The sequence below is a fragment of the Misgurnus anguillicaudatus genome, chromosome 14, assembly GCF_027580225.2.
Source record: "Misgurnus anguillicaudatus chromosome 14, ASM2758022v2, whole genome shotgun sequence".
Taxonomy (NCBI): Eukaryota; Metazoa; Chordata; class Actinopteri; order Cypriniformes; family Cobitidae; genus Misgurnus; species Misgurnus anguillicaudatus.
Window position 1 is genome coordinate 34,166,027 of NC_073350.2, and position 16,689 is coordinate 34,182,715.

A 16,689-nucleotide genomic window follows, 5' to 3' on the forward strand; every position below is an offset into this window, starting at 1 on the left:
TCAAAAAAAGTGGAATATCCCTTTAAACATGATCTATGAAGTAAACATCGATCTGTGGCGTTTCAGCATCTCAAGGCGTGAATGTTGTGCTGTTAAGACTGGATCAAAAATAGCTCGACTTATTTCTGTCATTACACATCACAACGTTTCACAAACACACAAAACTCCAGGGACATTGGATCATACCAAAGGAGACTGGCAGTTCGGAGGACCTGACTTCTCGGGGTCGTCTCTTTCAGCGGGCCCTCGAACTGACCAATCGCAGGCCGGAGAGGACTGCTGGGATTCCCTGTTGACACCTCGGCCAACAAATTCATCATCTTCGAGCTTGATACCGACACCCACCATGGTCACATGGCCCTTGGCATGGGGAGGCACAGCAGGTGGACTGGGCTCACACATTCTGCAAAAGCAAAGATTTAGATTTTTAAAAAACCCAAATGACCCTAAACAGTTAATAAACATCTCTGGCCATTTACACGACAGCGTTTTGAACAAAAACATTCATTTGTGTTAGCTATTTATTTACAACAACGGCATTTTGGGAGTTTCTAAAAAAATTATACCGTTATTGCCACCGAAAAAAAAAATGTGTGAAAATGGTGACTTTATGTGGATGCATATTATTGCCAACTATTGGCATGGCATGCATAATACAGCATTTTTTGTTGTTTTTGCAGATCCATGTAAACAAGGATTGCTTGCCAAACTGTATACAAAAATGCAAAGAAAACATTTACGTTTACACAACAATGATTTTCTAAAAACTGAACTTTAATTCTGCATAATTCATAGTTTTTTTAAGGAGGAAAAGCTCTTTTCTGTTCTTCTAAATGTACCAAGTTGCTCTGAAACAAAACACAAAGCATTTTTACTTTGGATTTTTTCTTAATCATATCAAAACTGTACCAACACATATTCACTCACATCCCACATATAGATCAAAAAGCACTTTTATATTTCTTATCCCTTCCTCCCAATCACATTGCTTAATGATGCTATGCCACACCCACTTTTCCCAATCCAATCAATTCCGGAAGCATGAAAATCAAGTCCCACCCTACGTTTTTGCCCCATTTAATGCATAAATATCAAATATTGCATAATATGGTTTGTGAACGCCGTTTCACATTGTCAGAATGTCAAGGATAAAAAGTTGCCGTCTGGTAAGCACACAGACTCTGGGAACACAGCTGACTGCTTTGCATAGGGAACAGTAGAGGTTTTGTGAGCTCCAGACACAGGCCGCCCCATTCAAACTCTTTCACCAAAGCCACTTCTTCCAAGTCCCTGGGGCTCCGGTGTGGGGAAAAGATATTTGTGTGCGTTTGCGTTGTGTGTGTGCGCGAGCCGCTCGAGTCTATCAACACACGATCAGAAAACAGATGCAGGACTCTTGTGTGCCCATCAAGCATCTAGTCGTCTCGAGTGGCACGCCAAACCCGCTCGCAATGAAGGACGAGAGGAAAAGATAAAGAGCGAGATGCACGGATTGAAGGAACAGAAAATAAACATCTCTCTCGTTTTCCATTGCTCTCTCTCTTTTTCTTTATGTGAGTGTGTATATATATATATAATGCCCATTGTTATAAAGAAAGAACAAAAGGAAGTTCAAACAATGGGTATAACACAGACAAAAGCGATAGGCAGGAAACACAGCAGAATAACAATACAAACGGAATGTGCCGACGGTCCGTGGCAGAGCAAAAAAAAGGGGAACGCTCACTGGGTCGATTCCAGTTCCTCCTGTACTTTTTCATCCACTTTCAAAGCACAAAAGCAGCCTGTACATTTACATTAGCAAGCCAGAAAAGGTCAAGCTTTAAACTCAAACGTGGTCTGCTGTTGAGCTAAGCAACTGGGTTGCATTGTTAGGGAAAAGAAAAGTGAATACAGGGACTTTGGATAAAAGCACAGTGTATGAAAGTGCATAAATGAAACCAATTAGATTCACCGATTAGAGATAAGAAATACAAATCTTATAACTTTTAAAGTCATTTTAAAACCTCATTAACAATAAATGACCTCGTCAAAACTCTCTCAGTGCCCTTAAAGAAGAAGTAGAAAGCAAAGATCTTCCCACGTCAACAGATTTAGATCAACAGGCGAGACTCCCTCCCAAGAAAGCGTCTAAAATAACAGCCATTATAAATAAACACTTGCAAGAAGTCTCTGCTATAAAGTTCCTATTGTGACGATGCTGAAGTTATTCTGGTCTCCCCAGTCGAGGAGCACTGATCCACAAACCAGGTGCAGGAAGCGAGAACTTGTCAGCTCATTCAAAATGCACTTGTACTTCTGGAGAAATCCCAGCTATTTGCGTGGGGGGGGGTTGACTGTCAAAATAAAATGGCAATGGCCCAAGATCTAAACAGGCTCGAGAAGATGAAGGATTTTTATGCTTATGACAAGAATGATAAACAGTAAGACAACAGGATAACAAACACAGTTAGATGGGCCCTTGCACTAAACATGAATTCGGTCATCATTTACGTCAGAACATAAAACGATCATTTACAGGAAAAACTCTAAGCCGTTCATTTCTATACAATGAAAGTCAAAGGTGACCACAGCTGTCAAGTGAGATTTAAAAGATTTAAGTCTTGTTGCATGCTTTCGAAGCAATTAAAATTAGTCACCTAGGTTTATTTCAAGTCATGCACTGCAAAAAATTACTTTTTTACTTAGTATTTTGGTTTTGTTTTCAGTACAAATATCTACACATTCTTAAATCAAGATGTTTTTTTTTTGATAGGCAAAATGGCCTAAGAAAATAAGTGAATTTGTGTATAAATTTAAGTGAATAAATTGTGTGTATAAAACAAGCAAAAAAAATCTGCCAATGGTGTAAGCAAATTTTTCTTGCTTGTTTAAGAAAAAAAGCTCATGATTTTTTGCTTACCCCATTGGCAAACTTTTTTGCTTGTTTAATCCACAAATTCACTTAAATTTGATATTTTTTGTCTCTAAACTTGACTTATTTTCTTAGGTCATTTTTTGCAGTGTAAGAAAATGCATCTTGACTTGAGAATTTTTAGATATTTGTGCTTAAAACGACAAAAATACTAAGCAAGAAAGTAAATTTTTGCAGTGTAAGAAAAGTTCAAGATTTTTTACCTCATTGGCAGATTTATTTGTTTGTTTTAAGTTCAAATTCACATAAATTGTATATCTTTTTGACTAAAAACTAGACTTATTTTCTTAGGTCATTTTGTTTTTGAAGAAATTACATCTTGATTTAAGAATATTTACATATTTGTACTGAAAACAAGACATGCATACTAAGTAAGAAAGTCATTTTTTTGCAGTGTGGTCACCATTATTACAAATACACAGACCAGACACATCTGGAGACAACTTTTAAAAGAACGTCATACAGTTTTGAAATGACATGAGGTTGAGTAAATGATGACACAACGTTTGGCTGAATTCGTCACATTAATATCTGATTGTCTTTTCTGCACATCTGGCAACATTTGGGTACATAGATGAATAAGCTGCTCCTTAACTTTACATGCATTATAAGGACAAAACAAGAAAAACAGCTCTGTTGTAAATAAAAAAAACAAAATTTCCATTGACATTATTGTTAGTAATCCCTTTTAATCCTGACTCTGGGCAAAATGTGCATGTGTCGTCTCGGTCGTGATATGAATTCGTGTTGTTGCGTCACCGCATGCAAAACAAGGCAGAAATAACTAACCATGAAACTGATGATAAGTCTTTCGAGACGAGCCGCATTAACTTTCGCCTGTTATCTGGATGAGGAGCCATACAAAGTCTTTCGCCGTATGTTTAAAAAGCATCCTCCTAGATAACATCAGTACTTTTGAGCTAAAACATCTCTAAAAATCAAACATTTCCCACGGTCACGGGCGCGTGAGAATAAACGCTTAGCGTACGTCTTCTTGCGAGTCGTAACGTGTTGGCCTTACAGTCCGTCCCGCACGCCTCTGATGCAAATACAAGTTGCCTTTGTTGTTTCTAACTCTACCTTATGATGGCAATAAAGTGGGTAATTTTCACATTGTGACAAGTTCAGCTTCCAAACAATGTCAATAAAAGTCAAACAAAACTTTCAGGAGTGCCAAGAACAAGCCCGTGCGCGCCAAAGAAGTTATTGTCCGACAAGTCGTCATTAAAGGAGCGGAAGACTTGCTGTGACATAACACCAGTTTAAACTTTTCCAAAACACATTGAGTTTAAAAACAAAACACTTGGCAATTAGATACCTTCTAACTTTACAAACACCTGTTGTAAACCAGCACTGCATGTGAACGGAGAAGACGCATTAGTTGACAGCAGGTTTCCCTTAAGACAAGACAGGTGAGAACTTCTGGATCTCCTGCTAAAAGCAGCGACGTCCATAAGCTTCGAGACCATAAGCATGCGACGCAAAGCCTGATCAGCTGTTCGAAGACGGCAACGGTGGCTTCCCAACCCACCTGCCGGTAACTGTACTCTTAACAAAGATACAATACACTACAGCCTTGACCTACACAGGCGGTCTACCAACCTCAAGAGCGTCTGGTCAGCATTCGTCTTCACTAGATTGACTCCATGAAACCACTTGATTGGCCAGTGTGGGACACTGGAGAAACAGTTCATGTCCTGAAATGGATGATGTGGACACAACCCTCTCGGCAATGAAGACGGAGTCTCTCTGTCCGTGCCGACCGCTGTCTGTGTTGGATGTACTACGCTGCGGTCACAAAAGCATGCACTATAGTGAAGCAAACAGTTGTATTTGCATGATGTTTGCCTCTTTAGTAACCTTACACTGACTACCTTACACAGACCAGGATTAAATAACATTGTAAAAGTATAACAGTGGAATATCCAGAAACACAATCGGACAATATGAACATTGTGCTAGTGCTACGATTTTCCTTCTTATGACATTTGCTTTTCTCAGCCTAGACCACTAACAAAACAAAAATACAACCCAGCAGGCATATGACCGACCTTCAACGTTGAAATATGGTTGAAATATTGTCAGTTCTCGTTTCAACACTGAAACAATGTTTATATAACAGTTCATGGTAAACGATTGCTAAAGGTTAATAAAATGCCTAAAAATCAACGTTGAAATATGGTTGAAATAATGTCAGTTCTTGTTTCAACACTGAAACAATGTTTATATAACAGTTCATGGTAAACAATTGCTAAAGGTTAATAAAATGCCTAAAAATCAACGTTGAAATATGGTTGAAATAATGTCAGTTCTTGTTTCAACGTTGAAACCATCTTGATACAACAGTTAATGATAAACAGATACAAAAGGTTAATAAAATGCCTAAAAATCAACGTTGAAATATGGTTGAAATAATGTCAGTTCTCGTTTCAACATTGAAACAATGTTTATACAACAGTTCATGGTAAACGATTGCTAAAGGTTAATAAAATGCCTAAAAATCAACGTTGAAATATGGTTGAAATAATGTCAGTTCTTGTTTCAACGTTGAAACCATGTTGATACAACAGTTCATGGTAAACAGTTACAAAAGGTTAATAAAATGCCTAAAAATCAACGTTGAAATTTGGTTGAAATAATGTCAGTTCTTGTTTCAACGTTGAAACCATGTTGATACAACAGTTCATGGTAAACGATTAATAAAGGTTAATAAAATGCTTTAAAAATCAACGTTGAAATATGGTTGAAATAATGTCAGTTCTTGTTTCAACGTTGAAACCATGTTGATACAACAGTTAATGATAAACAGTTACAAAAGGTTAAAAAATGCTTAAAAATCAACGTTGAAATTTGGTTGAAATAATGTCAGTTCTTGTTTCAACATTGAAACAATGTTTATACAACAGTTCATGGTAAACGATTGCTAAAGGTTAATAAAATGCCTAAAAATCAACGTTGAAATATGGTTGAAATAATGTCAGTTCTTGTTTCAACGTTGAAACCATGTTGATACAACAGTTCATGGTAAACAGTTACAAAAGGTTAATAAAATGCCTAAAAATCAACGTTGAAATTTGGTTGAAATAATGTCAGTTCTTGTTTCAACGTTGAAACCATGTTGATACAACAGTTAATGATAAACAGTTACAAAAGGTTAAAAAATGCTTAAAAATCAACGTTGAAATTTGGTTGAAATAATGTCAGTTCTTGTTTCAACGTTGAAACCATGTTGATACAACAGTTAATGATAAACAGTTACAAAAGGTTAAAAAATGCTTAAAAATCAACGTTGAAATTTGGTTGAAATAATGTCAGTTCTTGTTTCAACACTGAAACAATGTTGATACAACAGTTAATGCTAAACAGTTGCAAGAGTTTAATAAAATGCATAAAAATCAATGTTGAAATTTGGTTGAAATAATGTCCATTGTTCGTTTAACGTTGATACAATTTGCAAAGTCAAAAAGGTAATTTAACGTTGATTCAACCTTGTTTCTTGACAGTGATTCAACGTCGAAATGTCGGCTAGGAAGCGTTACAAAATAAAAAATATATAAAAAAATGTTGCTCATACAACTGGCTATAAAACTTTATTATATACAGGATTATATAAACTTATCTATACATCTATATGTCTACAACAGAGACAACGAAATATATATTGGTGACAAACTGCACAAACGTCTGAGTCACCCAGCATCATATACGAGATGTGATTCAGTGTCTTTCTCTGGAAAAACGTCACTTAAAGATGCACATCACCATTTAGTTCCTCATATCTGTAGTAAACTAATGTGAAAAATATTTCAACTGCACGACTTCTGGAGAAAACAAAAATTTAAGGCATCCGATCATTCATTTCAGTCATTTTTACGATATCAAGCAAGAATAATGTTGCAGTTTCCTTTAAAGTAAGTATATCAACATCATCTGATAAAGCTTAGCGCAGTAAAAAAACAACTTCAGTTAAAAAAAAAGATGCGGTTCGTTTTGATGAATGTTGAGACAAAAGAGAAAAACATTGCGCAACAGACCAAATTATTTTTCAAAAGAACAAAGAAAAGCAATTAAATCACAATGACATGAAAATGTCACACTGTCAATTATAAATAGGGTGTGTTATACGGCGCCTTTTTTTTTCCAAAAGAAACGCCTAAAACTAAGCAGGTATAACAAAAACGTCTTGAATAACATTTCTTTTGAACAGAAAAACAATGCAATATGATGCATACTAAGCATGAGTAAAACAAATGATTGTATAACTGTTCGTTTTTATAGTTTATTTATTTGACTGTACATGAATGAAACCCTACACTACTTTCTAAATGTCCATGGTAGTATTTTTTTTCCGCCTCACCTATTGTAACTTTCTGGCAAGTCTATAGGCAAATCAACTCGCACAAGAGATGCAATCCAGACTCTGATGTGAAAAACAAGCAAATGTTTTCTCTAAAGTTTAAAGTTTGTACAATAACAGCTCTTTTTGATGGTCTTTCCTCTTCCGTGTACGGGACAACCCCTGATGCTCCCCACATTTAATGCACCCATCTTCTGTTTTTCGAATGCAGGAAAGGAAAATACAATGCAAATCAACAGAGTTTGTATATAGTTTAGGAAATTCAAGGACAGCTATGAAAGCAAATGTCTCCTATTGTTTTATTTCATACCTTGTTAAAGCTATCAGACCATCAAACTGTCTCATATACCTTCCAGGAAATAAGGAAAAAGAGACTTGTCATTTACATACAGTGGGGTTCATTCAGGATATCTTCATATTTTTCTTTCAGAAACAGATTACTGCTAATTATTTTAGCAGCGTAACAATTTCAGTTATTAAAAAAGTAAAATCGGCATTTCATGAGCATGTGAATCAATCAGCATTCCTGATCTGCCTTAACAAAGCTGATAAGCAACATAAACCAAAGTTGGGTTGCAAAAATCTGGGAATTTTCAAGGCTGGGAATTAATGGTGAAATTTTTGACTATAACGGAGAAGTTAAAAAAATATGTCGCATAATAATTTTGTTTAAAACAAGAACATTTAATGCAATTTCAGTTGAATTTATACCCTGCACAATGAGCTTAAAGACTACATCAAGTCAAGTATTTTTTGATGATAAATATATTTGATCTATGGTATTATAGTTTAACTAGCAAATACCAAAATGTGTTTATACAGTGAACCAAAATCAGATATCAAAATTTATGGGGCTAGCTATTAATTTGTATTGCATTCATGTCTGCTTATGACCGAACAAAATGTTTATGTATGTTTGTATATGATATAGTTTATATTAATTGCCAAATAATTCCCGATTTGGAATATTTCCAAAGTTCCCATGGAAAGTTTCCAAAAATTTACCAGAAACTTTTCGCCCCTTTGCAACCCTAAACCAAAGCATCTTAAATATTTGTTTTTCATTTCACACTTAATGCAAGCTCATCAACGTGGATTAAGATTTCACATTAGCAACTTAGACGACCCGACAAAAAACCCTTCCAGCTCACGTTCTATTGAGATCTTCCAAATGAGACGTATAAAGAGGACGATGGTACGACCACGCACTACACACAAAGAAGGGGGAGACGAGAAGAAAAGGCGAGCGGGCCGCCGCAGCTTTTTCCTCCTCGTGCTTTTCAGAAGTGCAGGTTAAAAAGCAGCGCTTTCATTGTGACTCTCCAGGCCTAAAACAGTCCGGTTATTGTGGCGCCAAAGCGAAACGCTAGTGTGGCATTTATCTGAGAGACGAGAGCAGGGGGTAATGAAAAGAACCGGAGCACAAGGAATAAAGAAATATAACAAGAGAAAGAGAAGAAAAGATGTTAGTGAAGGGCTCCTTTGCACAAAAAACACACATAGAAAAACCTTCCCCCTTCAGGCAACGACAGACAAAGAGGAAAGACATTAAAATCTGATGTTTTCTAAGCCTGGCACACTTGAATCAGAGGGAGCACTTTCATTTTGTGTTATATAATATCTTTTAAAGATATAGATCATAACGTCGTCATAATCTTAAGACCGGCACGTCCTTGAACCGGTGCATCCGTGACCGAGTTAGGGGGCTCTGCATCTGCCTGGTTGTCATGGAGACCAGACCAGGCCGCTCTGTGTTATGAACACAACAGGTAATTCTAGACAACCGCAGGTCTTGGTATTGTGGCCAAAGTAAAGATGTAACGGTTAGCAGCAGGGATCAAGAATAAGCTCATAGCTAAATCAATTTAAAGGATTCGTTTATTTTCTTTAAAAAACAATCCAGATAATTTACTCACCACCATGTCATCCAAAAAGTTGATGTCTTTCTTTGTTCAGTCGAGAAGAAATTATGTTTTTTGAGTAAAACATTCCAGGATTTTTCTCATTTTAATATACTTTAATGGACCCCAACATGTAACAGTTTAAAATTGAAGTTTTAACGGAGTTTCAAAGGCCTCTAAACAATCTCAAACGAGGCATAAGGGTCTTATCTAGCGAAATTATTGTCATTTTTGACAAGAAAAATAAAAAATATGCACTTTTAAACCACAACTTCGCCAGCGCGACCTCACCTAATTGCTTAATGCCGTGGAGAGGTCACGTGTTGCATATATGAAATGCACATTTGCAAACCATTTTAAACAATAAACTGACACAAAGACATTAATAAGTATCATTCGACATACAACAACATCGGAACGGTCCTCTTTCTCCACACTTGTAAACACTGGGGCATAGTTTTGCATACGTCCTCCGTGACCTCTTGATATGATGATGTATTACGTGAGGTCGCGCTGGTGCATCACAGGACCGGAGATAGACGAGAAGTTGTGGTTTAAAAGTGCATATTTTTTATTTTTCTTGTCAAAAATGACAATCGTTTCTCTAGATAAGACCCTTATGCCTCTTTGAGAATCTTTAGAGTATGTTGAAACTGCATTAAAACGTAACGTGTTGGGGTCCATTAAAGTCTATTAAAATGAGAAAAATCCTGGAATGTTTTCCTCAAAAAACAAAATTTCTTTTCAACCACACAAAGAAAGACATCAACATTTTGGATGACATGGTGGTGAGTAAATAATCTGGATTGTTTTTTTAAGAAAATTGACTAATACTTTAAATTACACTTCACGACACGTAAGGTTTGCGGTGTTGTGTAAAAGTCTTGGGCCACCACCAGCTTTAGCAAAGTTTTAATGACTATCCATATTTATGTCACAGAAAAACTACTTTAAGAAAATGTCTTCTGATAAAAGTCAATATTTGTTTTGATGAGACTGAAGTAGATCTTGCAGGTTCCAGCTATTGCTGAAGTATAAGAGAAGCTCACACTAAAGATTTTGTAGACACTTTAGCTTATATTTTAATAAAAAGACTGAGAAATAATTGTAGATGGTCATTATATCATTGCAAAAAAAAATCTAAATGTGACTCCGGGCCGGATCCACACCGAAGTTGCGCCAAAGTCAGCAGCTCCAGTGCAGATCCGGCCCAAAGCCGTCTGCTCTCTGGGATGGTGGCCTAAGACTGCTGCACAGTACTGTATGTTAAAGGATAAATATCCAATCAACAAAACATTTTAAAGGGACAGTTAGTTCAACAAAGTTGGATCTGGTTAAAATAACCATAAACTGCGCCGACTCAAACACAGTACAACTTGGCATTGGCAGCACTCTCAGATGGGCAGACAGATGAGTTCATCGTTCATCGCGAGGATCCAGACAGGAAGAAAAGATGAAACCTTCACCTTTCAGGACATCCTGAGATCCCGCGCCTTCCCCCCACCCCGCCGGTCACTTCACCGGCCCAGGACGAAACACGTGGGCTCCTGCTGTCAAAAACAGGATACGCACCACTCGGCTGGACAGAGGCTGAGAACAACAGTTCACAGAGAAACAAAGGTGGAAAAGAAGGCATGACGGAGGAAGAAAAGGAGGATATGATGGAATATTAGTAGAAAAACCATATATTGCATGCCCTTTACGTCAAGTCAAAGGCTAAAATGATCACCTGGAGGCAAAAAATAGATTGTGATCGTATAAAAAAAATATTAATGATGAACAAACGTGCAGATAGAAAGTTGGGTGGAAACGGGCAACTGGAAAAAGCGTCTGCCAACAAATGTTGAGCTTGCTTTTTAAAAGCCACATCAATATGCAATATCTCACTTTCTGATAAGATCTAACACATGCTCACTAAACTTTTTACACAAACACACAGCGCTAAACTGCTCGCTTAATAAAGTTAGTATAATAAAGTCATTTTCAGCATTTTTCCCTGCAGACATGAAAACATTGTGGTTGGGGTTAAGACATTCGGATGAAAAAAGTTTCATAGATGAACGTATAGGATGATGATAATGTGTATCATGTACCGCAGACTTCCTAAAAAAAAATACCTATAGTACATTAACATTCAAAGTTTCCACTACCGAGAGACCACATCGAAAATGATGTAAACCTAATTTTACATAAAATCAGCGAGGTGAAAATCCACACGTACGTAAGGTTACACAAATCAAAGTTTTTTACGGATATCCCCCTACGCTTTCTCGGCTTTAAATAACGATAGCTTTCCTTGTAAGTTGTAAACGATCGATTTCGATGACTGTATGTACTGTAAGCAATGACTCAAGTGAGGTTATCGAAGAAGAAAACCATCTTGTTATTTTCTCTTTCGCTGTAAAAATCAAGGCGTTTGCAAAAGGGGGGGTCAAAATATAAAGGGTATGTAAATGACACAAATTTTTTTGACTCTTTTTACCGTACAAACATATTACTAACCGGTTACACCAAAACATGGCTCTTATTTAGGGTGTAGAGTGCAATCGGTCTCTGTAAGCAGAAATTAATATATAACCATTTTTGATTAATTTGTAAAGAATTAAATCATGAGGCCATGTGGTGGTCTATTAAAATATCACCCCGCAGGACAACTGTACCGTGTTCACAGCGCTGACAGCGGGTAGGTTTGTGCGACTCATGCAAATAACTGCAGGATTATTTCCTGGTCATATTCATTACGAGTGAAAGTGGCTTTACTGTATCAAAACGACAGTTATTAATTATTCAACCGTGAGGAACACAAATAACGTTCAGCGTGGTTTCAATATTGGTTTTTTTTTACAGTCAAAAACATAGCAAAAATTTGCTGAAAGGCATTATTCAGAACAATGGAAATGATTACATAAAATAGCTATTAAATTTGCTAACTGTTCTGGTGCAAATGATTTATAAAGCAATGAATCAGGAAGATGAAAGAGATTTGGAGGGAAACTTCTTTTTGTAAAGTTTAGGGGGAAATTTACTCGAGCGTAGCATGCACAACCTTAAAAACAAATACAAACGGATGTAAGACGTGTGTGTCGTTCATTATATCAAAATACTTTCTGGAATAAATAAATAAAATAATAATACAGTTAAAGTCATTTTAAAGTCACTACTTTTAATTGCAAAACTTTGAATCTAGATCCATATGAACCATGCATGCGATCTGAATAGCGCCTTTACATTTGGCTTTTCTTTCTGTCTCCATTTAAATGTTCAATTCATTCAACTTGATTTTTCCCCGAATTTGAACAATTATGAATGCAGGCCAATTAATCCACCCTGCAATTTGCCCCTAAAACTTCACGCGAGGCCTTTTGTTGAAGCTCACACCCAAACCTGCACATTCACTTCAAATCAAAATCAAGTCCCAGCTTGAACCTCATGAAACTCTTTGCCCATCACAGTTTAATCAGCTTGAGAAGATATTGCCGAACAAATACACATTAAAGAAAAAATAATACATTCAAAGGTCCAGCCATTACACGACAAAGCAAACCGGTTTGGTATGTCGAGTTAAAGTCACTTACGGATAATATCATATAATATTATATAGTATGATATAATATATTGCATTATTTCCATCCTCCACCAAATATAAAGATATTTAAATAAAAATACAAAATAATGTTTATAATATGCAATACACCGTTAAGTCGATTAAATAAAAAATAAAAGCCTGCAAACCTAATGCAATGCTTTTTATGCAACGCAAAAAGTTTCTTAACAAAAGCAAGTCTTACCTTAAGCAGATGTTCACAGTTCTGCTAAAACAAACAGAGAGTGATGCTGGTTTTGTTGTGCGGCGTTATATTGTCTGTGCAAAAACTTTCTCTGTTTTAATGGAGGCCCGTCTTATTTCCGCTGTGGGTCTGAACTCATTTCATCTGACAGTGAAGAAAGCAGGTAGGTGGAAGAGGAACTGGAGGTTTTTGGGAACATGTAGGCGAAGAGTTAAACCCTAATGGCACTTTCCAATTGACACCGCTCACGTGCGGAAAGACATTCTACCATTTCGGACAAGATAACGTAATATTAGGAATTATTTATAGACGGTTTGCTATCTTCTCGATCTTAAATGTTCAACACGCATGCACAAAAACATGAACGACAATTAAGTACGTCTAAAGAATTATACACACGGCGATAATATACAACTTTAAGGGGCGGTTTCCCGGACAGGGATTAGCTTAATCCAGGACTAGGCCTTAGTTTTATTAGGAAATATAACTAGTTTTAACAAATATGCCTTACTTAAAACATAACCTGTGTGCATTTTGAGGCAAAAGAAAGGGCCCTGATGTATTTTAAGATATGTCAGTGCAAGTTGTTTTTAGTTTGGATAGCTCTTAATAATGTTTTAGTCTAGGACTAGTCTAATCCCTGTCCGGGAAACCGCCCCTAAGTGTGTTAGATAACGGCCTGTATTCAGACAAAATTACATTTAGACACGGCCCAAAAACACCAAGACCTTCGACTCCACGTACAAGCAGACAATCGGTGAAGATGATGTGATGGACAGCTGCAAAGCTCGGACCCTTTATTCACCCTGAGCTTTTCTGGCCGGTCTGTTTGATTTTATTGATGTTGTGACAAGCGCTGAAAAACTCACTTAACAACCTATTGTCACTTCTCTCTCATCAAACCACAGCTCAATATAACACATGAAACAATGTGAGTCGAACAGACGAGGTCAAAGTTTAGGCTTTTGTTCACCTGGCGAAACACTACAGTACCCGAAAGAAAATAATGTCACTGGTGTCCATCTGTCACATTTTCTACCTGTACTATTTATACTTACTGTAAAAGCATGATTGACATTTGATGTTTAAACCCTGTTCATCTGTGTAAATATCCGACTATTAAAGCATTACCAGGTGTGACACTGAAACATCAACCAGGCTGGAAAATCATAGATGACATTAAAGTTATTAACCAAAAGCATTGCATTAAACTCTACAGACAGGGTTCCCAATAGAAAATCAACAGGTTTTGCTTTGTGAATTTTCAACTATTTGAGTTGGCCAAAGCTGAGAATAGGCCTACAGATGCTAAAAGCTATTAAACAACAAGTTTTCAGTCTGTCTTTCATTCAAAGCACAGAAGCATCTGCGCTGATGAAAATCCTGACCCAATCAGGTTTTCCTCTTGAACACCAAGCACAAATGCAAAGAGATGCTGAAGATTTTAAAAATGGATAGGACTGGAGATAAAATCATAATTTTATAATTACAAGATCAGCGTAGGAAAAAAATGGAGTAAACATAAGAAAAGCACGAATGAAATGACAGGCAGCTTTGTGAGCACTCGGCCACCGTGACCATCATGCAGGTGCCCCACTCATGTGGAAGTTCCTTGCAGAATACGAGCCTACACTCCCTGCGCTGGAATGGCAGGTTTACTCGAGCATACACGCACAGATGAGGAAAATAAGACGTCTACTTAGACCTCATTATCAAAGCCTAACACCTATTCACAGATTGCGCCACAGTTGAGTCGCCCCGAGGAGTTCTTCTTTCTGGTTCTTCTGGAAGACCTCGACAGAGTTCACTTCACACAGAAAATCTGTCAGACCTGTCAAATGCCTGAATGGCGGCTCTTAGCGAGAGTCCACATTTCAGAAACAAGTCCACACAAAGTAAACACACAGTCGAGTAAATCCATTCAACTCTAAAGTAACAATACACAGTTTATGAAAACAGAAGATTTAGGGGATTTTCTCATGGGTGATGTAAAATTGGTATGCGTTGGGCTGATGTTTTCATTCAAAGCAACATGCATTCGAGCTATACGTTTTTTTATATGCATGTATGTTCCCTGGGATCAAACCCTTGTCCTTTGCATTGCTAATCACATACAAATCACATAAATTTTGTTTATAAGGACAAAAAAATCTTAGGTAAACATAATCTAAATTAAAGTTTGTAAGTCTTGCCAGTCTGTAATACAGCTGGTGTGAAAAAAATGTCTTTAAATAGTATGAATGATTTCCAGCCTGTATAATTTCCTATTGAGCCCTGTCATCATGGATACAATTTAATAACAACAATCAACTCATATTGTAGGCTACACTGAATGAACTGTCTACTGTATTTTAATGGACATTAAAGATTAATGATTCCCTGAATGCGTTTATAATCACATCACAATACTTTTTTTGGCATGGAAAAACATTTTTGCTTAATGCATGCGTTTAAAGCTCGTCCATGTGTTTTAATGAGGTGATCGTGTTTATCACTTCACGTTATAATGAAACACTCCACTTTGCTTGTTACATGTCACGTTACAAACGCGCGCGCCCGACGCGTAAAAAAGTTTCAAACGAAGCGCCATTGCGCACTTACCAACTCCAAAAGACCTGCGCGCTTCCCAAAACTTTACTCCTTCGGTCCTTCACGAGCGATCACACCGCATGCAAAACGCGCTTTCCACTTGTGTCAATGAATAACACGCCTCTGTCTATTAATAACACACAGCAAAACCCGAGGCTTGATGCGCATCCAGCGTCTCTTCACTCCTGAATGACTTTCTGCTGTCTGCTCCCAACATTCTCACAGCAGCCCTTCATTCACCTCCCTCTTAAAGGGAAAGCTCTCCTCTTTACTTTGGGTTTCACTTGGCATTGGGAAAAATATTGGAGTCCATACCTGCTGTTTCGAGTTCAGCTTGGTTAGATTTAATGCACCATTAAAATCATATCCACATGCGAAGTGTTTAGAAGTTTTAGTTTTTTTAGTTTTCTTAAAGGAACAGTACTTGTAAATATAATAAATAACATTTTAATCAAATGCACAGTTATTTAAAGGAGATTTGATACTTTTTGTGATTTTGAAAGCTTGACAGACAAAACATTCTGTAAAAATATTATATTTATAAACTTGGGATGTGGGTTGGGCACATGACGGGTACATTTTTGTTGTTTATAATGAAACAACTTTATTATAAGTACTTAAGTAAGATAAATTGTATATCACAGAAAAACAATAGTTATTAATTCAATTATATCCGAAATACAATTAAAACCATTAAATACCAACTTTGGTATTTTGAATTGAATGAAAAGAAATGGATATGTTATGACAGATAGATACAGTGTGACATCCCCGCTGGCAAAAAGCTTGACACGCAATACTTAAACATTTTGAGCAAACCCTCAATTAAGAGCTCTCCAGCAGCAGTGTCATTGTATTAAAGTTCTCTCTCCATCACAGTCGGCTTGTAACGCCGGCACGGAGGCCCAAACTCAATCCTGAAGGTAAAGCAAGACCTTCAAAGCCTCCAGACCTAAGTTTTTACATCTCTTTCGGTCCTTTTTCTCCCGTGCACACATACAGCTATAGCCGCAGACACACAGGGGTGAAAGCGCAAAGCCGATGTGCCATTTCTAATCCCCTCTGTTCCTGCCTTTGTGTAGCGGCCCAGCAGGAAGTAAGAGCTGGGCAGACAACAATTAACAAAAGAGCTGTGAAGAA

The 16,689-nt window shown here is 37.1% G+C and overlaps 1 protein-coding gene across 4 annotated transcripts in view; it reads right to left on the bottom strand.

Annotated features, from left to right (window-relative positions):
- The window catches only part of sox13 (SRY-box transcription factor 13), a 32,834-nt gene extending 17,049 nt beyond the window's left edge, over positions 1 to 15,785 (bottom strand). For 2 of the 4 annotated variants that reach the window (XM_055184515.2, XM_055184514.2), the window contains exons 1-3: positions 15,562 to 15,785; positions 4,517 to 4,702; positions 187 to 403 (exon numbers count right to left, since the gene is read on the bottom strand). In XM_055184515.2, coding sequence (XP_055040490.2) covers positions 187 to 403; positions 4,517 to 4,608 — 309 coding nt within the window. In that variant the 5' untranslated portion in view covers positions 4,609 to 4,702; positions 15,562 to 15,785. Of the gene's footprint in view, positions 1 to 186; positions 404 to 4,516; positions 4,703 to 12,960; positions 13,179 to 15,561 lie in introns of those variants that run through there. The other 2 variants (XM_055184516.2, XM_055184517.2) reach the window with 2 other exon arrangements.
- Positions 15,786 to 16,689: the final 904 nt, after the last annotated feature.